At 44.0% G+C, this 25,271-nt stretch overlaps 1 protein-coding gene and 1 non-coding gene across 3 annotated transcripts in view; one reads left to right on the top strand and one right to left on the bottom strand.

The window, feature by feature from the left end:
* The window catches only part of PSMA3 (proteasome subunit alpha 3), a 31,067-nt gene extending 7,637 nt beyond the window's left edge, over positions 1-23,430 (bottom strand). The window contains exons 1-7 of one of the 2 annotated variants that reach the window (XM_030558474.1): positions 23,228-23,430; positions 16,964-17,046; positions 14,906-15,029; positions 13,234-13,335; positions 13,003-13,076; positions 12,262-12,334; positions 4,568-4,633 (exon numbers count right to left, since the gene is read on the bottom strand). In XM_030558474.1, coding sequence (XP_030414334.1) covers positions 4,568-4,633; positions 12,262-12,334; positions 13,003-13,076; positions 13,234-13,335; positions 14,906-15,029; positions 16,964-17,046; positions 23,228-23,248 — 543 coding nt within the window. In that variant the 5' untranslated portion in view covers positions 23,249-23,430. Of the gene's footprint in view, positions 1-4,567; positions 4,634-12,261; positions 12,335-13,002; positions 13,077-13,233; positions 13,336-14,905; positions 15,030-16,963; positions 17,047-20,309; positions 20,587-23,227 lie in introns of those variants that run through there. The other variant, XM_030558472.1, reaches the window with a different exon arrangement.
* A 140-nt stretch (positions 23,431-23,570) lies between these two features.
* Positions 23,571-23,643, top strand: TRNAK-CUU. The gene has a single exon. It is a non-coding gene; the product is annotated as a tRNA-Lys (tRNA).
* The last annotated feature ends 1,628 nt before the right edge of the window (positions 23,644-25,271 follow it).

Below are 25,271 nucleotides of genomic sequence, written 5' to 3'. Positions count from 1 at the left end.
TGTACCTCCTGCACGTGACAGAACTGCCTTCCACAATAGCTTTGCACAGGCCACTACAGAAAGGAGCTTAAGGAATGGAAAGGGGCCTTGGTTACACGTATCCAGTGGGTGTGGCAAGGAATGTTATTAGACCAGTGTGCAGGAATCACAGGGTTTGCTACAGCAACTGCAAAGAGATTATGTATCTGCTCTGGCCACAGGTTGGGATGTTCATTCTGTAACCCCTCCCTCACCCCTACTGTGCCTCAGTTTCCCCATTTTCCAGACAGGAATGATATTGCCCTTCCTCTGTAAAACACTGATATTTATAAAGGAAAAGCACTGAGTATTATTGGCTTTTTTATTTAAGGTTTAAAAGAAATTACCAAACCTAGGACTTCATAGATATATTTTTGTGACTGTTTTTGTCTGATTTCCAGTGACACTTCCCTGTTGTGGATTTAAACTTCCCCTCACAGTGTTTGCAAAGTTTTATATAGGCATCAGGACACGTGATTTATCCAGGGGCCTGATCCTGCAAATTATTACTTGTAGCTGTTACTCATGTGAGTGACCTCATGAAAAGTGGGAGAACTTCTTGTCAAGTAAAAGTTTGCCTGACCTCATGTGTTTGTAAAGTGCTGTATAAATTTACAGAGCTATACGTGTTTCACTGTTATAACCAAAACACTGGAACATTGTATGGGTGGATGAGAATCTGAAGGTGAACTTCACCATGCTACTTTAACTGTCCAAGCTGATCCAGGTAAAAATATCAACAAGATGACGGAATAGGCTACAGGACTTTTAAAGTGCTTTCTATTGTTAGTACAAGAGGACGGTAGTATGGGGAATTTGAGTGTTTTTTAAATAATTTGAGCCTTAGTGTCCAGATTTAAAAAGAAACATTTACTTTGATTTGTAAATTGCAGTATTATATTTTACATTCAGATGAGACCTTTACAGATGAATTCCTGTCTGAACATTAAATATCTCAAGCATTTTGCATAAGAGAAAAAGATTCTTCCTGTCTAAAATTTCCCTTCTCTTTCCAAACTACTGCACAGTGCAATCTGTGCTGTTGACCTAGCTGGCTGCTGACTTTCCTGCCCAGAGATGGCTGCATTTCAGTGATGCATTTATATGTATAGTTTGCGAAGCGTGTACTGATCCTTGTGGAAGGAGGTTGTAGGAATAAACAGATAGATACTGCAGATGTGACCTGACGACAGACCTTCCCTAAGACCCAGCTAGGTACTAGCAGTAGGATGTTGGGAGCGCTTTAGTGGGCTAAGGGCTGCGGTGAAAGCATGGAGGTGATGGCTCACATCCACATATTACCTCGATATTGGTGCTGCACATAACATTTTTTCCATCCACGTGCGGAATGAATTAGAAGGAACAGTGCCTTGCATTACTGTGATAGCACCACCAAACAGCTGGAAGTTCTCTACAGACAACAACAGCCATGTCAATGTGTCTTGGAGATTATTATTTTGTTTGTACTGAATTATTATGCCCCACTGATAAGATCAGACAATATTTGGCGATATAAGGAAGACATTAGCAGGCTACAATCATAGCACTACATACAAAGCAAGCATTATTAATAAACACCCTCAGAAGTAAGGTATGTCACTCAAATGCAGCAAGGTGAATTCTACCAATTTATGTATACTGAAATTGACACAGCATTGTTTCTCAGTCAGCATTGTCTTTTAGCCTCTATATTTTCAATGCAATGTATGAACATCAGACTAAACTTTTAAGACAAAATCTCTGATCAAATCCATCCTGACATATACAGTAGATTAAGTGAAATTTCATTATAAAAATTAAGCAATTTAAGATATAGAAAATAGGCTACATTTTAATGGTGGCTCAAAAAAAATGAAGCATAAACCAGGACCAGATTAAATTCCCATATATATCTAAGAACGGTTAGGTACATTTTCAGATTGTCAAAAAAAAGATGTAGGTGGGAGGTGAAGTGAGCTTTGTTTGTGGTGAATCAGTTTTTTCCTGCTCTTTTAAACAACTCAATAGTACATCTGAGAGTATGAACCTAATGAAACAATGTGTTTGTGTATACAGTGTTTTATGGTAAATAAAGTTAAGTTAGACAAGAGAGCTGGAGAGAAATCAAATTTAAGATCCTAAAACAGTGTTGCAGAAGTTATTAGCATGAGGCACGTTTAAAATCAATTTCAGCACAATCATCCAAAACAAGGATTAGTTTTACATAACTGTCTAAATGCACATTAAATAAATTTAAATGTTTTGATATGAAAAGACATCACTTAAGTCTCAAGATAATGAGCAATCCATCTGTATTTTGCATTACTGTAACTCCCACAATTTGGAACACTTTCATAAAATACTGGGATACAATTTTTAGTAAGTTTATAACAATTTAATCAGTTACATGTTTGAGCTACTACTGTATTAACAGGAAATTAATACACTATTTAATCAGAGCAGAGCTAAGAGGAGGGAGAAAGGCAGGTTGGTTTCCCCATATCATCAGAGTTTATGGGCAACAGGTTGTATTTTGTATATGATGTTCCACTGTTGACGTAAGAGTTAGTTGCATTTATAGTTTGTTGATTTATAAGAAGTTTCAACAATCCTATCTTACAAGGCGTTTTCTTCTAAAAAGAAAATACTTATATGGTGTTATAGGAAGATTCAACTGCACTATCATGGAAGAAAACATGCTGAACGGATATAGTTCCTCTGGTCTCATAAGTGTTTAAGAAATTGATAGGTTTCAGGAATTCAGCAAAAAGCTGTACTAGAGCTTTTTGCTAAATTGTCTCAAACCACCTGGCTGTGCCCCAGATAAGCTGGTAAGAGGGAGTTTCAAGATCAAGGCAGGGCTGACAGCTATAAGCCACCAGTATTTTTGAATGCCTCAAATCTAATTTTTTTTGTACACCAAAACTGAACAAGTATAATTGTATTTCTTCATAGTGTTCTGATGTAATTCAGACATATGAACACTATCATGCTTAAGGTGTCTGGACTTTCAGTTTAAATATTTTCATGAAGACTTAGTTGTTGTTAGTCCATTTCACACTGAGCAACACAACTAATGAATGAAGTAGTCTATAACTGCAATTTGATTTTTCTCCATTTGCTAGAAGCCACTTTTCCACCAAAGCACAAAAAGCCCTGCATAATCTCTAGCACAAGCTAAGCAATCCATTTTTTGCACTCTTAAGTCAAAGGTTGTCCAACATATCCAAGTTATTAGATGAATAATTCGTATTTTACACAATTAACTGACTTCAGGAGCACTACAGAACAAAGGTGTGAATGACTGATATTTGCAAGTTAACTGAGCTCTTTAGGACAGAAAGTCCCAACCTCACCTGTTAACAGTAATAAATTAACATACTGGTTTGCAAGTTTCTTTGCACCCCTGAAACAATTTAAGTAGTTAACACACTCCCTCCCCTCATATGTGGCTCAGCAGCCATTTAATAAATGCAGTTTACCCCACATATTTCTGCTTACTTCACCTATGCTTGGTCTACTAAACCATTTCTCCTGGGATGGATTTGAACTTTCCAGACCTCTGAGCAACTTCAAAGTGCTTCTTCTCCCCACCTTCTCCTCACAAAGGAAAATAGATTTCTATAAGAGGTCTCCTTTTACTGCCCCCTCCCCAAATTACACAGGTTTGTGGGGGAAGTTGGGCAGTGTTCCAGTATTGGATCAGTAAAGTTTCAAATCCATCATCTGACTTCAAATGTAAAAAAGGGAGCTTTTACCACTGGAAAGAGGAGATACCTAGTTTTCCAATGGAGCCCTTCATTAGCTTTGGAGGATCTCAAAATCTGATTTCACAGTAATAACATTTATTTTAGGCAATATTTAGAGGTTTTTAAACCTCTCACTTAGAGGCCAGGACAGTTGTATTTATGTGAACCAAACTTCACAGGTGGAGGGGAAAGTTTTAACAAAAACCGTTCTAAAAGTGGTTTGTGTTCTGTATATACTGCATTTGACAGTGTACGTTGGTATACAAGTTTAGCTGGTACTGGTGGTGCAAAACTCACAAGTTACTTTGCCAGTCATCATTAATATAGCCATCCAAGCTCATGTCAATAAAGCTTTTTATGCTACATATCTATAGACTGCTTTAAGAAATTCTTAGAAAAAATTATATCCACAGGATATTCTACAAGTATATTGAAAGGGAGCATGACGACTGGCTGGTGCTTCACCTGATGAGAACAAACATCTCTGATCTTACTTCTCCGCGACAGTATATTTTAGTACAATTAATCGTATTCCTCTGGTCATTCAGTATGGGAAAGAGATGGGGCTGCAGACCCATTCACTGTTCTTCAGGAGATGTTCCAGTCACAGCGGGCTATAGGGAAATGTTCCTGTACAGAGCAAGTAGCTTCATCTACTTGCTAACCTCCCTCGTGCCAGAATGCACTAACGCCCACTAACCCTTACCTTCAAAAACTTAAAGGTTACAGCACAACAGTGGTAGCTAAGAATATCTGTCTTGAAATGGATTAATACAAAATAATTGGATAGACTGTATATTATATTGTTAATACCATCCTACCTGAAGTTTTTCAATCTCTGTCTTTGCAGCCTGTCTGGCTTTACCAATGGCACACCCCCAATAACCCTATAAAAGCAACAAAAGAAGAGATTAGTTAAAGTTTGGTTATAATCTTTCTTACAGGGAGGGTCTCTTTACTATTCTTTAGTTGGAAGAACTCAGTAAAGTATTGCAGTTTACGATGTAGAACTCAGAGTATACCTGTAGGTAATATTACAGTAACAACAAAACAGCCTTCTCAGTAAATTCCTCAGAACAGAATCCTATTTATACCGATGTTTTAACACAATAAGTGAAACCTCCCAAAAACTTAACAGACGAAGTGGGCGTATTAATATCTTTTATTGGACCAACCTCTGTTTGTGAGAGACAAGCTTTCGAGGTTTACACAGAGCTCTTCTTTAGGACTAGAAATTAACTCGAAGTGTCACTGCTTAGCATAAGCAGTTAACACATATTTCAAGGGACCATTCAAGGTGACCCCTGCAGTCATAAGGAGGAAAGGTAGGGGAAACATCTGGGGTGGAAATGGGTGGTGGTGGGAATTGTTAGGGGGTTGCAGATAGTTGTAATAAGCCATGAATCCAGTCTCTCTATTCAGTCCATGATTTTTAGTGTCTAGCAAAGTTATGAATTTAAGCTTCCAGGCTTGTCTTTTGTGAAAGCATTGTGCAAGTTTCCTTTGAGGATGAGAACTGATACAGAATGATCACTTTGTGAAAAGTGTTCACCCATAAGTGATATGACGTTTGTCTTTTATCATTTTTCTACATTCGAGAGCGTAGCGATTGTCTGGTTTCGACCACATAGTTGCTATGGGAGCACTCAGTGCACTGGATGAGATACACCACATGTAGCAAAAGGCCTGTGTAGGACCCATGCATCTTAGAAGATGTGTTGTGGGGAGCGTTGATCATTGTAGCATTGGAGATATATATGCAGGTTTTGCATCTGTGTTCTGGCAGTCTGGTGCCGCTTTGAGCAAGTATGTCCTGGTCTGTGGGGAGTTTGCTTCTGATGAGCTTGAAGAGGTCAGGGGGTTATTTGAAGGCCAGAAGGGGAAATTCAGGAAAGATTTCCTTCAGGGTGGGATTCCCATCAAGTATGAGTTATAGCTATTTGATGGTACCGTGTATGGGTTCCAGTGCATGGTGGCAGGTGACACCTAGGGGTGTGTAGTTGGAGGAGGTTTAAATTCTATGTTGAAGCCAGTTCTCTCGTGATATTTGGATGGTCCATTCCATAATGTGATCTATTTCTCTAGTGGAGTGCACCCCTCCACTGCTACAATGATCAACGCTCCCCACAACACATCTGTCAAGATCAATGGGTCCTCAACATGCCTATCACAATGTGGTGTACTTCATCCAGCACACTAAATGCACAGATAGCAACTATGTGAGTGAAACAAGACAATCACTACATTCTCAAATGTAGGAAAATGACAAAAGACAAAAATACCCCATCACCCCACCCATGGGTGAACACTTTTCACAAAGCAATCACTTTATATCTGACCTATCAGTCCTCATCTTCAAAGGAAATTGCACAACACTTTCAAAACATTGGCCTGAGAGCTTAAATTCGTAATTTAGCTAGACACTAAAAATAATGGACTGAATAGACACACTAGCCTTATGGTTATTACAATAATTTATATAACCCACTAGTAACTCAGCCCCCAGCTGCTCTCCCCACTCCCTTTTTCCTCCCCCCCATGAATAGAGAGATGTCTGTGGGCCACTTCATCTTGAATGGTCCCTTGAAATGTGTTAACTACTCGTGCTAACCAATCTGTTCTACCTTGCATTTAGCTGTGACACTGAGTACCTTTGCCAGACCTGAAGCAGAGCTCCGTGTGAGCTCCAAAGCTTGTCTCGCTCACCAACAGAAGTTGGTCAAATAAAAGATATTACATCATCCACCTTCTCTCTCTAATATCCTAGGATCAACATGGCTACAACACTGCATACAAAACTAAACATTCCATTTGAATTGCATCATCACTTCCACCCCAAAAACTGTTGTACAGTTTGGCTGTACAACATATATCCATCTCTGGGAATTAACATACTGTTTTCCCAAAGTCTCCCCTCATGCCATCTGTCCTTCCTATCATTCTCCTTTGCAAACTCCCACTGGTGCGTTATCTGCCTTGAAGCATCTTGTATGTTAAAGCCTAGCTGTTCTTACTGATTTTTGTTGGACCCCCAAAACTGCAGCTTTAAAAGAGTTTCACATACTCTGGAGTGTTTTCACAGAATAGATTTTCTATATTCCTCATGCTTAGGTGGGAGAGGTGGTCACTAAACATTGGTTTAGTCACAAAGGAAGTATTAATTTCCTAATTTTTGCACTGCAAGCACAGTTGTAAATACAGTGGAGTTTAACCATGTATACCATTTGATGAAGGAAGGAGATATACATCAGTGATTCACCTTCTTATACCTCACAGCACAGAAGTCAAAGTAATACACAGACTACTGAAACACACGGTTGAAATGTCTATGGGTCCATCTAGTCCAGTCTGCCTCTTGACAGTGGCTAGTACCAGATGCTTCAGAGGAAGAAGCCCTATAGTGGACAACTATGGAATAATCTGTCCACAAAGGTAGTTTCTTGCTAACCTCACTCATGTTGGCTATGACCTGAAGCATATAGGGTTTACTTCTTTTCTAAAAAAATAAAGTTTTTACCCTTATATAAGCATGAACATTCTCAATACACAGATATCTAATGTTTGAATCCTAAATCTTTGGATTTAATGATATCCTGTGGCACTGAGTTCCACAGGTTGTGTACAGTTGTATTTGTTTTACCAGTTTTGAATCAGCTTAAAGAAAGGTTTAAATTCTAAGGTCATCTCAGCAACTATTTTAAAAATAGGTACAGCATTTCCGATCCTTCAGTATATTGAGACATGGCATATTCTTATTAACAGAAGACTGGAAAAGGGCAAATATATAAAAAGGGAAATAAAAACAACCCAGGAAACTACAGACCAGTTAGTTTAACTTCTGTGCCAGGGAAGATAATGGAGCAAGTAATCAAAGGCATCATCTGCAAACACTGGAAGGTGGTAAGGTGATAGGGAATAGCCAGCATGGTTTTGTAAAGAACAAATTGTGTCAAACTAATCTGATAGCTTTCTTTGATAGGATAACGAGCCTTGTGGATAAGGGAGAAGCGGTGGATGTGATATACCTAGACTTTGGTAAGGCATTTGATACGGTCTCGCATGATATTCTTATAGATAAACTAGGAAAGTACAATTTAGATGGGGCTACTATAAGGTGGGTGCATAACTGGCTGGATAACCGTACTCAGAGAGTAGTTATTAATGGCTCCCAATCCTACTGGAAAGGTATAACAAGTGGGGTTTCGCAGGGATCTGTTTTGGGACCGGCTCTGTTCAATATCTTCATCAACGATTTAGATGTTGGCATAGAAAGTACGCTTATTAAGTTTGCGGACGATACCAAACTGGGAGGGATTGCAACTGCTTTGGAGGACAGGGTCAAAATTCAAAATGATCTGGACAAATTGGAGAAATGGTCTGAGGTAAACAGGATGAAGTTCAATAAAGATAAATGCAAAGTGCTCCACTTAGGAAGGAACAATCAGTTTCACACATATAGAACGGGAAGAGACTGTCTAGGAAGGAGTATGGCAGAAAGAGATCTAGGGGTCATAGTGGACCACAAGCTAAATATGAGTCAACAGTCTGATACTGTTGCTAAAAAAGCAAACGTGATTCTGGGATGCATTAACAGGTGTGTTGTAAACAAGACACGAGAAGTCATTCTTCCGCTTTACTCTGTGCTGGTTAGGCCTCAACTGGAGTATTGTGTCCAGTTCTGGGCACCGCATTTCAAGAAAGATGTGGAGAAATTGGAGAGGGTCCAGAGAAGAGCAACAAGAATGATTAAAGATCTTGAGAACATGACCTATGAAGGAAGGCTGAAGGAATTGGGTTTGTTTAGTTTGGAAAAGAGAAGACTGAGAGGGGACATGATAGCAGTTTTCAGGTATCTAAAAGGGTGTCATCAGGAGGAGGGAGAAAACTTGTTCACCTTAGCCTCCAATGATGGAACAAGAAGCAATGGGCTTAAACTGCAGCAAGGGAGATTTAGGTTGGACATTAGGAAAAAGTTCCTAACTGTCAGGGTAGTTAAACACTGGAATAGATTGCCTAGGGAAGTTGTGGAATCTCCATCTCTGGAGATATTTAAGAGTAGGTTAGATAAATGTCTATTAGGGATGGTCTAGACAGTATTTGGTCCTGCCGTGAGGGCAGGGGACTGGACTCGATGACCTCTCGAGGTCCCTTCCAGTCCTAGAGTCTATGAGATCAGTCACTTCATTCTTAAAGTCCTTCAGAAATCCTGGATGGATGGATGCCATCTAGCACTGGCAACTTGCTACTCTTTTATCAGTTGGTTCCAGCAACTTCTCTTGATACCCACTCTTATCAGGGAATAAAGGTACCTCCACAATATCCTCTGCAGTAAAGACTGATGCAAAGAAACCATTAAGCTTTTCTGCAGTGTCCTGATCCTCCTTAATTGTATCTTTTACACTCTATCATGCAGTAGACCCATAGATTCTCAATGTTTCTTGCTTCTGATACTAAAGAACATGTTACTTGTTTTTTCAGATCTTTGGCTATTCTTCAAATTTCCATTTTACCTACCATAGTTTCCTAGTCATTTAAAACCTTCTTTACAGAGGCTCTGATGTTCCCTTCGAGTGGCTAGTCCTGTGCATTGAACAAGAAGATTTCCCATAAAAAGCTACTGTAGACATTGATGTGAGATTGTCTAAAACTAGCTAGGAATAGCTAACCAAGACTGTGCTTGTTATGGTTAGTACATATCAATTAGATATTTGCTATAGTAAAATATTTTTACTCAGAGATGTGCTCATTAGGATATGACATGCATCCGATGAAGTAGGTATTCACCCACGAAAGCTCATGCTCCAAAAGTCTATAAAGTGCAACAGGACTCTTTGCTGCTTTTACAGATCCAGACTAACGTGGTTACCCCTCTGATATTCATTAGGATAAAATACAAAGTGTGAATACAATATTCACATAGAATCTGACAAGCCCAACTCATAGACTCATAGGTCAGAAGGGACCAATCTGATCATCTAGTCTGACCTCCTGCACAAGGCAGGCCACAGAACCCCACCCATCCAATTTTATAACAACCCCTATCCCAGGACCGAGTTATTGAAATCCTCAAAATTGGTTTGAAGACCTCAAGCTGCAGAGAAACCACCAGCAAGCGACCCGTGCCCCACACTGCAGGGGAAGGCGAAAAACCTCCAGGGCCCCTGCCAATCCGCCCTGGAGGAAAATTCCTTCCCGACCCCAAATATAGCGATCAGCTAAACCCTGAGCATGTGGGCAAGAGTCACCAGCCAGCACCCAAGAAGGAATTCTCTGCAGTAACTCAGTTCCCATTCCATCCAACATCTCCCCGCAGACCATTGAGCAGACCTATCTGGTGGTAATCCAAGATCAATTGCCCAAATTAACGATCCTATCATAACATCCCCTCCATATACTTATCAAGCATTGTCTTAAAGCCAGGAAAGTCTTTTGCCCCCACTACTTCCCTCGGAAGGCTGTTCCAGAACTTCACTCCCCTAATGGTTAGAAACCTTCGTCTAATTTCAAGTCTAAACTTCCTAATATCCAGTTTATACCCATTCGTCCTCGTGCCTACATTAGTACTAAACTTAAATAATTCCTCTCCCTCCCTAACGTTAACCCCCCTGATATATTTATATAGAGCAAGCATATCCCCCCGCAGCCTTCTTTTGGCCAGGCTAAACAAGCCAAGCTCTTTGAGTCTCCTTTCATAAGGCAGTTTTTCCATTCCTCGGATCATCCTTGTAGCCCGTCTCTGAACCTGTTCCAGTTTGAATTCATCCTTCTTGAACATGGGACACTGTCATGCCCAATGTAAGTATTTAAATATATTCAAACAAGACTATGAAAATAAACCATTAGCTGAAATTTCCAAAGTGAAACTGTTGTGCTGCAAAGTTTAAATTTTAACAGTAATCAGTCAATGGTGAAGTAATAGAACACTGACCTAGTATGTATATACCATAGGATACACACACGCTTTAATAGGGCCAATTTCTCAAAGTTTAACACAACTATGGTCACAAGTGAGTGGGAGGAAAAATTTAAACAATACAAATGTGAATTATATTTAGGAGTTGTTTAAGAAAACGTGACTAGATGCCCCCCAATTCCAGTGTCAATAAAGAATGGATTCTTTGGTTAAAAAAAAAATCCTAATTAAGAAAGAGAAATGCAAGCAGCAATAAAAAAAATCAACAGAAAGAGGAAGTCAACAAGAAAGACTAAAAATTATCAGTTATTAAATACAGGCAATGGACAGGAAAAGCTAAAGGTATACATGAAAAAAAACCTCCCACCAGTAGGATTAACAAGAAGTAGTAATTTTGTAAATATCAGAAACATAAGAAAACCTAGCACTGGTATCAGTCAGTTATCCAACAGAGATGGAAAAGCTGTTGATAAAGAAGAGGCAGATGTAGTCAGTACATTTCTGCTCTGCATTTGGAAAGAAGCCAGATGATGTATTCACAGCTTACACTGATAATGAAATACTTTCTATTGAAAAATGTGACTAGGGAGGGTGTTAAACAGTATCTTGTATCCAGGAGGAGGTTTAAAAATACTGGCTGATAAGCTTTGGCCCACTGATATTGATATTTAAGGTATCTTGGTGTACTGGGAGAGTTCCACAAGACTGAAAAGAGCTGGCGTGCCAACATTTAGAAAAGGTAAATGGGAGGACCCAGGTAACCATATGCCTTTTTAAGCGGATGCAACTTTAATTCTAACATTTAACTTCAGAGTCTTTGCAGCCTTAGTATTCTTTTAATATACTCTGTGTAAATATAGTTCCTAATATAAATATATATCTATGTTGCAACTGAAAACTAAGTCAGGAAATTCAGATCAAGGCTGAGAGACTATCCTTAGCTATCCACACTTTGAAAGATTTCCTTGCCTTACAAATGATCTTACTAAATACATCCTCAGGGTTACAAAATGTGCAAGGCTTTGCTGTTACAGTAGTACTACACTTCCTGCTGTTGTCTATGGGCTTGTATTGTCCTGTTTGTTCTTTAGCTGACTATTCAGAGATAGCCCTGTCAAGCATTATGATTTACAAGAGATGTGTCTGTCCTGATCTGACATTATTAAAGCAGTGTCTTAAGGGAGTCTACTTGGCGGTAACTATTAGTAGGTGGGACTCTTACTACAGTGCCACACACTTTGTGTGTCAGAGTCCCATCCACTAATACGTGACTTCAGAAGACAGAACAAATAAAGTGTTGTGCTGGGTTTCTGACTCATTTAGCAGAGGGGTTTAACAGACAAGCTACTTTTCCAAAAAAGTCCTTGACACCCGTCTTTAACAAATAAGTGTGAGAAACGCTGTCAATTACAATTGACAGTGATTTTGAAGAGGTCTATCTTAAGAGTACTTAGCTTGCAAACAGACAAGCCACACCAATGCCATACAACACTACCAGTTCAACTGTCATCCAGCAGTAGTGACCACTGTCCAAAGAGAAAATCCTATATTCCATGACTCTATTAGGTCAGAAGATATTTGAGGCTATTTCAAAATACTCACATATGAAACACCTGATGGGTCAATCATGTAAAGCTGAGCACCATCATCCTCATCGTAAGACCCTAACATGAAACTGAATAAAGAAAACAAGATATGAGAAGACAGGTTACGCATGGTGCTACAAAAATCACACAAAATTACAAAGATTAATTATACTGCCTTGGCCTTTTTTGCACACAATAGACAACAAGGTCTCATCATTGCTCTTGCAGTGAAACCTCCACTATACACTACCTTCCAACAAGAAACTCATCTTAACCTTTTGGGTACCTTCATCCCCAAAGCTGTCAGTACAATTTTGCTCAACCTGTAGCTAAAGGTCGTCTTTCTTAAGTCACTGACTTATTGGTCCCTTAGATTGTCATTTAAGATAAAGAGCACTGAATTTACAATGCCTCACTTAGCTACAGAGCCGGAGAAGTAAATTTTCAAATGACAATTTTGCTTTTGTGATTCCCTTGGAAGTTACCAGCACAAGCATCTCAGTTTTAAAATTTAGGAATAATTAGATATTTTACCTAGTAATCAAATGCATCTTTACACAGACATATGAGCTCTTTACCTAAAGTCCTCCTCAATATTACAAATATAATTACACTTGTTTTAAGAGAGATACACACACACACACACCCCACCCACCCAAGGTGAAAAATTATCTTATAAATACACAAGAGAAAATCTATCTATTGTGCACTGAATAAAAATTCTTACAATCAAGCACAAGTAGTTAAAAACTTATACCTGCAGCCAAAAGGTCTGACAGCACTGTATAGTGTGTAGGCATGTACATACATGGCCACTCTGTCGGCAAGATGCTGGGGGGGGGGGGAAAAAGAGAGGAGTTTTAGAACTTTTAAATTTAATGAAATAAACATGCCTCAAGTAAAACAATTCAAAACAGGCTACCTTCCTCGTTACAGGATCTAAGGAAACCTAAAGAATGAATTTGTGCTAAAAGCACCAGTTACTTACCTTCAATGGAATATTATATCCATAGTTGGATCTAAAGTTAGAAGCTTCTTCTCTAGCTATGTCTGCCAAAGAACGAGCATCTGCCAGGAGTCCTGCTACTGCCTGAAATGAAGAGTATCACCGGCTAAAGTCAACACTCAGATAAATTACCCTATTTCTTGCAAAGTAATTGACAAACTTTAGACAACGTCTAATTCTGTTACTGTGACTTAAACAGGTTTTTAATGCACCATACATCTGCCCTTTCAAAACTGACCAAACCAGACTTTACACCTGTCAACAAGCTGAAAAAAACTTTTTAAAATTATTCAAACACACACATAATTGATGTGTTATTGTAAACCACATAAAATAAAGGTATACTTTTAAGATTTGACTTCTATGTAAGCTATAAGGTTAACTTAATATAAAAAAAAACGATGAGAACATAGAAAAAAGACAAGCACCCTTAACAGTATATTATAGATGTTCCCCTCTGGATTTTAAGATTTCCTGAACTGCAGCAACACCTACCCTTCTTCTGGCAGCATTAAGCAGATTGCTCCTGCAACTGTACTCTCCATGACTAGTGGTGCAGCTTCAAGCAGTTCTACTAGCATGGTTCCCACTTGATGTTTAGGGCCCTACCAAATTCACAGCCGTGAAAAATGCATCACGGACTGTGAAATCTGGTGTCTACCGTGAAATCTGGTCTTTTGTGTACTTTTACACTATCTATACAGATTTCAAGGGGGAGACCAGTGTTACTCAAACTGGGGGTCCCAATCCACGAAAGGGTTATTGGAGGGGGAGGTATTGCCACCCTTACTTCTGCGCTGCCTTCAGAGATAGGTGGCCTGAGAGTGGTAGCTACTGGCCAGGTTCCCAGCTCTCAAGGCAGCACCCCAACAGCAGCAGAGCAGAAGTAAGGGTGGCAATACCATACCATGCCACCCTTATTTCTATGCTGCTGCCTTCAGAGTAAGGTCAGGACTCTTACAGTTACAACACCGTGAAATTTCAGATTTAAATATCATGACATTTATTATTTTTAAAATCCTATGACCATGAAATTGACCAAAATGGACCCTGAATTTGGTAGAGCCCTACTGATGTTACTGACATTACTACTGGGGACAGGTCAGTAGCCCATGATATTTGTTCCCTTTATACCAGCCATTATAGCATCCTGCTCCTTCCGTCCCATGCTCCTTTCAAAAGAAGGTAAGAATATCTTAGATGTTAGTGCTGTTGTTGTGTGTGCTGCTATTCTTAGAAAATGTGTTTTATGATATGGGTAACAAGAAACTGCTTTCTTAATATTTAGTTTATGTATATTCCTGCTTTCATTGGAGCATGTTTTAATGCACATAGAAAAAAGAAACCAGAGGAAGTTAACTCTAGAATGAGTAAATATCACAGATCAGCCTCCTATTTTACTGTGAGATTTTGTTTGTACGTGAACAGGTTTATACATATACCCACAAACAGGACTAAAAGTGCATACACAGAATTGAGAATCAGATTTGTCTAAATGTCCCTTGACTTTTCTCTGATTACAAGTTTAGAAGTGGTGGGATACAGTACGTCAAAAGCTATTTAATATTGGCTATCTTTATGCAATGGATTATCCATTTTCTGTGACGTTTTCCTAATTCATACGAGAAAAGCAAAAAGTGTTGCAGCACCTCACCATTCCAACATGTCGATCAACATTGAAGAGACGTTTATTGGAACCTTCTTCATAAAGCTTGGACAAGACTAGTTTTTCTACTCCAAAGACAACGCCATCTTTGCATCTTATGCCAATTGCTGTACTGAAAGACAAGAAGAGTAAGATTTTTTTTAAAACAAAAAAACCCACTAAATCAGTAGGACTGGGGTTGGAAAGTTATTTTAGCATTTCTTTATCAAAGTTAAATAGGTGCAGGACTGAAGTACAAGACAGCTTAATTTAAAGTGAGGTACATCTACGCCATGATTTCACTGATGTCTTGAAGACAGGGAGGAAAAGAGTAAGACCCACTGAAGTTACTCAGTGTTTCCATAAGAAAGTGGCACCACATTTTCCTTTTTCCCCACCCTACACAAGGAAGTTTTCGCACACACTCTGTACATCTAGAACTAAATAGTTTGAGGGACGTGGGTGGGGAGCAGTTCTCCCTTCAAACCTGCAGGTTTCCTATAGTTTTGAAGTGGGAGCATCTACATGGATGTGTTATTTTCCTTCAATCCCCCTTTCCCCCAATAAGCACATAATCATAAAAATAGGAACACGGCTCCTGAGAGTGCCCAGGCAGTGGCATAAGTATCTCAAGAATCTGTTGTCATCACTAAGTTAAGACGGCCATGGCCCCTACCTACGCCGTAAGGAAGAGGTTCTCACATTGGGGAGCACAGAATGAATTCTGGGGCAGCGTGAGAAGCAGTGTTGCCTTCAGAGCTGGAAGCCAGAGAATAGCAGCTACTGGCCAGGCATCCAGCTCTGAAGACAGCACCGCCACCAGCAGCAGCAGAGAAGTAAATGTGGCAGTGCCATACCATGCCACTGTTACTTCACTGCTGCTCATGACCGTGTTGCCTTCACAGCTGGGTACCTGGCCAGCAGCCGCCACTCTCCACTCTGCCTTCAGAGTTGGGCGGCCATATATGTATTTGTGTGGTGAGAGCGGGAGGTGTAAACTACTACAGTGAAGGGGCTCGATCAAATAAGTTTGAGAACCACTGCCATGAAGTGCAATACTGACAAGGTCCCTCCTCCCTCCACAGGGCTAAATCATGTCCTCTGAGTGCCTAACATTAAAGTATCTAGACACATCAGAAAGTCTTACCGACCAAGTGAATGAAGAAGAGAAGATAAATCACTAGAACATGTACTTCAGTGAAATTAAATAGTTCTTACTAATTGAGAATTAGTACAAAATAGTTTTGGATGCATATTTAAGATTTTTAGAACATTCCACCATTACTTTTAGGATGGTATTACAGATAGTAAGAGATCTTTAAAAGCATTTGAGGAAGATATTAGATATTCATACTAGCTGGAGTACCACACAGATTTATTTTGAACTACGTTATTTCTATTGCAATAGTATCCAGAGACCTGTACAAACACAGGATGATCCAATCCAAAGCTCAAAGCAATTTATCTGCATTTACTAGTCAACACAAAAGAGTATTTACATGTTTATAGCTGTCACCTGGCATATGCCTGAATGAACATATGTAATCTTAGGGAGGCTGACGTTGTGGGTTTAGCCAAACCATCATTCTTTAAGAAACTGGCAACAGCCAGTGAGACTACTACAGACCTGTGTGGTCCTGAGCAAGTTATTTGACTTCTCAGTGCCTCAATTCACCATCTCTAAAATGGCCTTTTTGGTATTTATATAGCCTATTACCATAATAGATGAGCACTTTACATATATTAAGGACCTATGCAATCAGCTTTTGCCCCAAAGTATGAGATTTTATTACACCTAGCAAACATGAATCATTTACTACCTTCCTTTGCAGTCTCTCAAAACATGCCTTTATCATTTTTGTTCCTCCGAACTATTGAACAAATAAGGACAATTACAGTCCCTTTATATTTAATCTGAAGAGCTTCCTGAAAGGAACAGTCACAAAATTGCTTATTTAAGGAGTACAATTTTCTTTGCAATACGATTTTAGCTATCTGCCCTAATCACATTTCTCTTGCCCTTTTTAAAGAAATCTGTGAAGTATAAAACAAAGACATTTCTCTTACCTACTATTCTCCACAGCCTTCATAGCATATTCAACTTGAAATACTCTGCCATCTGGAGAGAATGTGGAAGCTGACAGGTCATACTGTAAAGGAAGAAAACAAACTACTCAGCACAAAAAGAGTTACAAACAGAACCCACATAGTGGTAGTACTAAGCTATTTTTCTATGCAAAGTCTTAAAGTGAGTCTCTGGAGAAAATCTATGTAAGAACATAAGAACAGTCATAATGGGTCAGATCAAAGGTCCATCTAGCCCAGTATCCTGTCTTCCAACAGCGGCGAATGACAGGTGCCCTAGAGGGAATAAACAGAATAGGTAATTATCAAGTGATCCATCCTGTCACTTATTCCCAGCTTCTGGCAAACAGACTAGGGACACCATCTCCACCCATCTTGGCTAATAGCCACTGATGGACCTATCCTCCATAAACTTATCTAGTTCTTTTTTGAACCCTGTTACAGTTTTGGCCTTCACAACATCCTCTGGCAAGGAGTTCCACAGGCTGTGTGCTCTGTGAAAAAAAATACTTCCTTTTGTTTTAAACCTGCTGCCTATTAATTTCATTTGGTGACCCCTTGTTCTTGTGTTATGAGGAGGAGTAAATAACACTTCCTTATTAACTTTCTCCAAACCAGTCATGTTTTTATAGACCTCTATCATATCCCCACTTAGTCATCTCTTTTCCAAGCTGAAAAGTCTGGGTCTTATTAATCTCTCCTCATATGGAAGCTGTCCCATACCTCTAATCATTTTTGTTCCCCTTTTCTGAACCTTTTCCAATTCCAATATATTTTTTGAGATCGGGCAACTACATCCACACACAGTATTCAAGATGCGGGCATATCATGGATTTATAGAGGCAATATGATATTTTCTATCTTATTATCTATCCCTTTCTTAATGATTCCCAACATTCTGTTCACTTTTTTGACTGCTGCTGCACAATGAGTGTTTTTTCAGAGAACTATCCACAGTGATTCCAAGATCTCTTCCTTGAGTGGTAACAGCTAATTTAGACCCCATTTTATGTGTACAGTTGGGATTGTTTTTCAGTATGCTTTACTTTGCATATATCAACACTGAATGTCATCTGCCATTTTGTTTCCCAGTCACCCAGTTTTGTAAGATCCTTTTGCAGCTCTTTGCAGTCTGCTTGGGACTCAACTATCTTGAGGAGTTTTGTATCATCTGCAAATTTTGCCACCTTACTGTTTACCCCCTTTTCCAGATCATTTATGAATATGTTGAATAAGACTGGTCCCAATGGAGATCCCAGGAGACACACCACTATTTAGACTCTTTCCATTCTGAAAACTGACCATTTTATCTTAACATGTAAGAATGGTTCACTCAAACTGATATTTACTTCATGTGAATAAAGGGGGCAGTACTTTTAGAAAAACCAGAGACAGTTCCCTTTTAGTGAAAGTATATAAACTCAAAGTAAATTAGTAAACTCAATGTTGGTTTGCTTAGTTTTTAAAAAAAGCTCTTGCTTCAGTGATATTCGTTCCATAATTCAAACCTATTAAGGAATCTCAAATTCCAAACAGTAGCATAATGAGTAAGGCTTCACAGACATAGTATTAACCATAAAAAAGTTCCTATTTTTTAGTACAATGTGACTTATTTTGATACTTAGAATAGCATTAGTACTTTTCTCTTCCACTTTGCTTTCCATATGATGATCTCAAAGCACTTCTCACACTTTAACGTTTAAGCCTTTCCACAAACCGGGCTTCATCCCTGGTACCTAGGCAATGTGTACAGCAGAATGTGAGAGAGATCAGTGGGCATTTGAGTGATGTCGGTGAACAGTGCTGCCTGCTGGCCAAATAGGTATAGCACTAACTGAGCTCTGCTTGTAACTGTATTATCCTTGGTCCAAGGAAATTCAGGGTATATCTACACCCATCCTTCCTCACCACATTTCAGAGCCTGGGTGGAAACATCTACACTGCTATTTTTAGCAGGCTCTAAAACTCTCTGCCATAGCTGTGGGGTGTTTTTGCAGTGTAGACAGACCCTCAGTCATCTCAGTAATGTGGAGTTTGCACATGCCTGGTGCAGCGAGGGGCAGAAGAATAAAAAAGTAGATGTTTCATGAAAGCACCTATTATGAATATGCAGGTTTAACCCAGACCTTCCCTTGTTCCCAGAAAACAGTTTTCAGGTCTGATTCCATTCTTAAACGAACAGGGAACTGCCAACAAGTGACAGATCATCTTCTCACTGAGCCGTAGGCTAGGTCTACACTAACACTTTTGCTGGTAAAACTTTTGTCTGTCGGGGGGTGAAAAAAATCACACCCCTGACCGACATCAGTTTCACCAACAAAAGCACAGTGAGGACAGCGCTAAGTCAGCGGGAGATATAGCTACTGCCGCTCAGTTGGGGTGGTTTAAATTATCCCAACAGGAAAGCTCTCTCTGGTCAGCATAATGAGGCTACAGCTGTGCCACTGTAAGGTCTGTAGCATACCAGCATCTCTCAAATGCAGCCACAACCTTCTGGGTGGTGATGGGGGTGGGGGGGAGGGGAGCACGGCGGAGCGGCTCCCATGGGGCCGCCAGCAGGGATTGGTCCCAGCCCCATTCTGAAGCCACAAATATTGTTAGGATCAGGCGACGTGTGTGAGTTCCCCATCTTCCCAGGGGCAGTGGGGATTGGGCTTTGGGCTTCAGCTCTGAGGTGATGGGTGGTAGGCTTCATCCCCCAGTGGCAGGGCTTTGTGCTCTGGCCTTGGGCACATTCCCCCCACATCACTCCTGATTCCTGCTGCCCCCTCCAGCCGGACCCCGTGATCCAACCCTGAACTCACCCGCCATCGCCCCAACCCCCGCTACCTCTTTCAGCCCCCTATCCAGTCCCCCATTACCCCTGGCCATCTTTACTCACCTCCCCATCAAGGGTTTAATTTGCTCCCCAGCTTCTCGGGGATGAGTAAGTCTGCTGTGAAAAGTGATATTGACAAATATACAAATATCACTTTTCTCAGTGGCAGACTTACTAGATAGCAAATTAAAAAAAAATATATCAACCATAAAAAGCAAAACACACAAAGCGCCGTATTTGTGTTTCTATTCTGTTTCAGCCGAGTAAAGATTAGAGACAACTGTACATTATTTTTATTAGAGTCTGAAAAAAAGCCTGCATAAATAAATTACAATGATTTGGGCATGTATATGTACATATTTATTTATTTTTCCTAAAATTAATTAAGTATTTTAGGGAAAATCTGTAAGAGCGGCCACCAGCTCTTGCTGGTAGCCTCTCTCTGAAGCCACCAAAATATTTGTTGTGAGAACCCCTAGGCATAACCATGCCATAGTCTCATGTACTTACTGCCTTAGCCTGGGTCAGAGTGGCAGAGGCCCTTGTTAAGCACCAGTTAAGTCTGCATATCCATAGAAAAGAGCATCTACCATAAGTTAAATGGCATGTTCCCAGCCACAGCTTCCCCCAGTTCATTGACAACATGCATCTGAACATGGAGAGGGGCATCCTGAATCTCTCCCTGCAGATGAGGTGCCCCCTTTTCAATCTTGGCAGCGACTGGAGGAGGGGGCATCAAGGGGCTGAGAAGAGTACATCGGTGCCCTGGGGCTGGACAGAGGGCCCCCATCGCTCCACTGCCCCCATCATCCTCTTCCCTCCTCCTCTTAGTGCCCTATCTCCCCCCAGCACCCCAATTCACCTCACTTCCTATAGCCCCACACACTCCTTCTCCCAGAGCACCCACCCATCCAGACCCAGTCTCCCCCAGAGTCCCCTGCACCCATTCTCCCGACTGTCTAGATAGGACCCCCACCCGCATCCTCTCTTCTCACACCCTAGCGTAGTGGCTCTCAAGCTCCACCCCGGGCTGAAGCCCTGAATTTTTTAAAACATGATAGAGAGAACAGACCTCAGGGGGAAAAAGTTGAGTACCCCTTGGCCTAGACCCCCACCTCCCTCCCCCTGATCCCTAGAGCCCCCTCTCCCCTAGCTCCTTCCCCCGCTGCCCACCCCCTCCTCCTCCTCCCCGTGTTCCCTACAGCCCCCCATCCCTTCCCTAGCTCCTGCCCCCGCTGCCCACCCCCTAGACCCTTATCCCCTTCCCCCCTAAAGCCCGCTCCCCTAGCTCCTTCCCCCGCTGCCCACCCCCTCCTCCTCCCCGTGCTCCCTAGAGCCCCCCATCCCTTCCCTAGCTCCTGCCCTAGCTACCCACCTCCTAGACTCCCATCCCCTTGTTCCCTACAGCCCCCCATCCCTTCCCTAGCTCCTGCCCCCGCTGCCCACCCCCTAGACCCTTATCCCCTTCCCCCCTAAAGCCCGCTCCCCTAGCTCCTGCCCTAGCTGCCCACCCCCTAGACTCCCATCCCCTTGTCCCCTAGAGCCCCCCATCCCTTCCCTGGCTCCTGCCCCCGCTGCCCACACCCTAGACTCCCATCCCCTTGTCCCCTACAGCCCCCATCCCTTCCCTAGCTCCTGCCCCCGCTGCCTACCCCTTCTCCTCCCCTTGTCCCCTACAGCCCCCCATCCCTTCCCTAGCTCCTGCCCCCGCTGCCCACCCCCTAGACTCCCATCCCCTTGTCCCCTACAGCCCCCATCCCTCCCCTGGCTCCTGCCCCCGCTGCCTACCCCTTCTCCTCCCCTTGTTCCCTACAGCCCCCATCCCTCCCCTGGCTCCTGCCCCCGCTGCCTACCCCTTCTCCTCCCCTTGTCCCCTACAGCCCCCATCCCTTCCCTAGCTCCTGCCCCCGCTGCCTACCCCTTCTCCTCCCCTTGTTCCCTACAGCCCCCCATCCCTTCCCTGGCTCCTGCCCCCGCTGCCCACCCCTTCTCCTCCCCTTGTCCCCTACAGCCCCCATCCCTCCCCAGGCTCCTGCCCCCGCTGCCCATCCCTTCTCCTCCCCTTGTTCCCTACAGCCCCCCATCCCTTCCCTAGCTCCTGCCCCCGCTGCCTACCCCTTCTCCTCCCCTTGTCCCCTACAGCCCCCCATCCCTTCCCTAGCTCCTGCCCCCGCTGCCCACCCCCTAGACTCCCATCCCCTTGTCCCCTACAGCCCCCATCCCTCCCCTGGCTCCTGCCCCCGCTGCCTACCCCTTCTCCTCCCCTTGTTCCCTACAGCCCCCATCCCTCCCCTGGCTCCTGCCCCCGCTGCCTACCCCTTCTCCTCCCCTTGTCCCCTACAGCCCCCATCCCTTCCCTAGCTCCTGCCCCCGCTGCCTACCCCTTCTCCTCCCCTTGTTCCCTACAGCCCCCCATCCCTTCCCTGGCTCCTGCCCCCGCTGCCTACCCCTTCTCCTCCCCTTGTTCCCTACAGCCCCCATCCCTTCCCTAGCTCCTGCCCCCGCTGCCTACCCCTTCTCCTCCCCTTGTTCCCTACAGCCCCCCATCCCTTCCCTGGCTCCTGCCCCCGCTGCCCACCCCTTCTCCTCCCCTTGTCCCCTACAGCCCCCATCCCTCCCCAGGCTCCTGCCCCCGCTGCCCATCCCTTCTCCTCCCCTTGTTCCCTACAGCCCCCCATCCCTTCCCTAGCTCCTGCCCCCGCTGCCTACCCCTTCTCCTCCCCTTGTCCCCTACAGCCCCCCATCCCTTCCCTAGCTCCTGCCCCCGCTGCCCACCCCCTAGACTCCCATCCCCTTGTCCCCTACAGCCCCCATCCCTCCCCTGGCTCCTGCCCCCGCTGCCTACCCCTTCTCCTCCCCTTGTTCCCTACAGCCCCCATCCCTCCCCTGGCTCCTGCCCCCGCTGCCTACCCCTTCTCCTCCCCTTGTCCCCTACAGCCCCCATCCCTTCCCTAGCTCCTGCCCCCGCTGCCTACCCCTTCTCCTCCCCTTGTTCCCTACAGCCCCCCATCCCTTCCCTGGCTCCTGCCCCCGCTGCCTACCCCTTCTCCTCCCCTTGTTCCCTACAGCCCCCATCCCTTCCCTAGCTCCTGCCCCCGCTGCCTACCCCTTCTCCTCCCCTTGTTCCCTACAGCCCCCATCCCTCCCCTGGCTCCTGCCCCCGCTGCCTACCCCTTCTCCTCCCCTTGTCCCCTACAGCCCCCCATCCCTCCCCTGGCTCCTGCCCCCGCTGCCCTCCCCCAGGGCCAAAGCCCTGTGGCCCCGCCCCTCGCTTACCCTTCCGCTTTCCCACCCGCCGCGCGGGCCCAGGTGACTCAGCAGAGCGGCGCGGCGCCGTGCGCAGCCCGCGCGGGCAGCCCCTCCTCCCGCCCCGGCCCCGGCCCCATGGGGGGGTCAAGCTCGCTCCCGCCCCAGCGGGACAGACTCACCCCGGTGCCGATGGAGCTCATGGCGGCGGAGCCGTGCGGAGAGCGAGCGCCGGACTGACCCGAGCCACACACGCTCACGCGCCCCAGCGCTCACCAACGCACATTCCCATTGGTCCGCTGCCCACCAGCCAATGAGCTCCCGCGGTGGGTTCCCACGCAAACGTGCGCGTCCGCAGAGCAGCTTCGTCACTGCCGCGGGAGCGCGCCCGGCCCCAGACCGGAAGAAACCCGCGGGAGATGACTCGAAAGGGGAGGAGCCTCCTACGCAAACCTGAATCAACTAATTCTGCGCATGCGCCAAATTATATTTCGAATAGTGGCTGTCGGAGCCCTCGCTTGCAGCGCCCGGCTAGCTCAGTCGGTAGAGCATGGGACTCTTAATCCCAGGGTCGTGGGTTCGAGCCCCACGTTGGGCGCAGAGAATTTTGCTCCTACAGTGGCAGGTTTTCCGGGCTTTTGCCCCGAGCAGCGATAGGGGCAGCGCAGTTTGCCTGCGAAGGGGGCAAGCTTGGCAATCAGCCTTGCAAAGCGGGACAGCCCGTGGTGGGCCCAGATGGGGAGGGGCAGGGCCTGGGGACCGATCGCCAGGCATCCTCCAGCACAGGAAAGGCTGCAGCAGCCCCTCTCCAAGGGTGGGGAGCCCCTGGTCCCACTGTGCTGTGCGGCAGATCTGGGGCGACCCTCAGAGGAGCAGGCTGCCAAATGTCTACTGCATTAATAGCCCAAAGTCACTTAAAACTAGCCCCAAAGTAGCCCAGTGCTGGTCGCTCAATCGAAGCCAGGGGTCATTTTTTTTCTGTAACTCCCTTTGCTGTTTAAGCTGTGACTATCATCAAACATAGTATCAGAGGGGTAGCTGTGTTAGTCTGGATCTGTAAAAGCAGCAAAGAATCCTGTGGCACTTTATAGACTAACAGACATTTTGGAGCATGAGCTTCCGTGGGTGAATACTCACTTCATCAGATGCATGTAGTGGAAATTTCCAGGGGCAGGTATATATAAGCAAGCAAGCTAGAGATAACGAGGTTAGTTCAGTCAGGGAGGATGAGGCCCTGTTCTACCAGTTGAGGTGTGAAAACCAAGGGAGGAGAAACTGGTTCTGTAATTGGCAAGCCATTCACAGTCTTTGTTCAATCCTGAGCTGATGGTGTCAAATTTGCAGATGAACTGAAGCTCAGCAGTTTCTCTTTGAAGTCTGGTCCTGAAGTTTTTTTGCTGCAGGATGGCCACCTTAAGGTCTGCTATAGTGTGGCCAAGGAGGTTGAAGTGTTCTCCTACAAGTTTTTGTATATTGCCATTCCTAATATCTGATTTGTGTCCGTTTATCCTTTTCCGTAGCGACTGTCCAGTTTGTCCAATGTACATAGCACAGGGGCATTGCTGGCATATGATGGCGTATATTACATTGGTGGACGTGCAGGTGAATGAACCGGTGATGGCATGGCTGATCCGGTTAGGTCCTGTGATAGTGTTGCTGGTGTAGACATGTGGGCAGAGTTGGCATCAAGGTTTGTTGCATGGATTGGTTCCCGAGCTAGAGTTACTATGGTGCGGTGTGCAGTTACTGGTGAGAATATGCTTCAGGTTGGCAGGTTGTCTGTGGGCGAGGACTGGCCTGCCACCCAAGGCCTGTGAAAGTGTGGGATCATTGTCCAGGATGGGTTGTAGATCCCTGATGATGCGTTGGAGGGGTTTTATCTGGGGACTGTATGTGATGGCCAGTGGAGTCATGTTGGTTTCTTTCTTGGGTTTGTCTTGCAGTAGGAGGCTTCTGGGTACACGTCTGGCTCTCTTGATCTGTTTCCTTATTTCCTCATGTGGGTATTGTAGTTTTGAGAATGCTTGGTGGAGATTTTGTAGGTGTTGGTCTCTGTCTGAGGGGTTAGAGCAGATGCGGTTGTACCTCAGTGCTTGGCTGTAGACAATGGATCGTGTGATGTGCCTGGGATGGAAGCTGGAGGCATGAAAGTAGGCATAGCAGTCGGTAGGTTTTCGGTATAGGGTGGTGTTAATGTGACCATCACTTATTTGCACCGTGGTGTCT

Source organism: Gopherus evgoodei, chromosome 4 (assembly GCF_007399415.2).
Source record: "Gopherus evgoodei ecotype Sinaloan lineage chromosome 4, rGopEvg1_v1.p, whole genome shotgun sequence".
Taxonomy (NCBI): domain Eukaryota; kingdom Metazoa; phylum Chordata; order Testudines; family Testudinidae; genus Gopherus; species Gopherus evgoodei.
The sequence above is the reverse complement of the archived record's forward strand: the minus strand, read 5'-3'. Positions and strand labels throughout refer to the sequence as shown.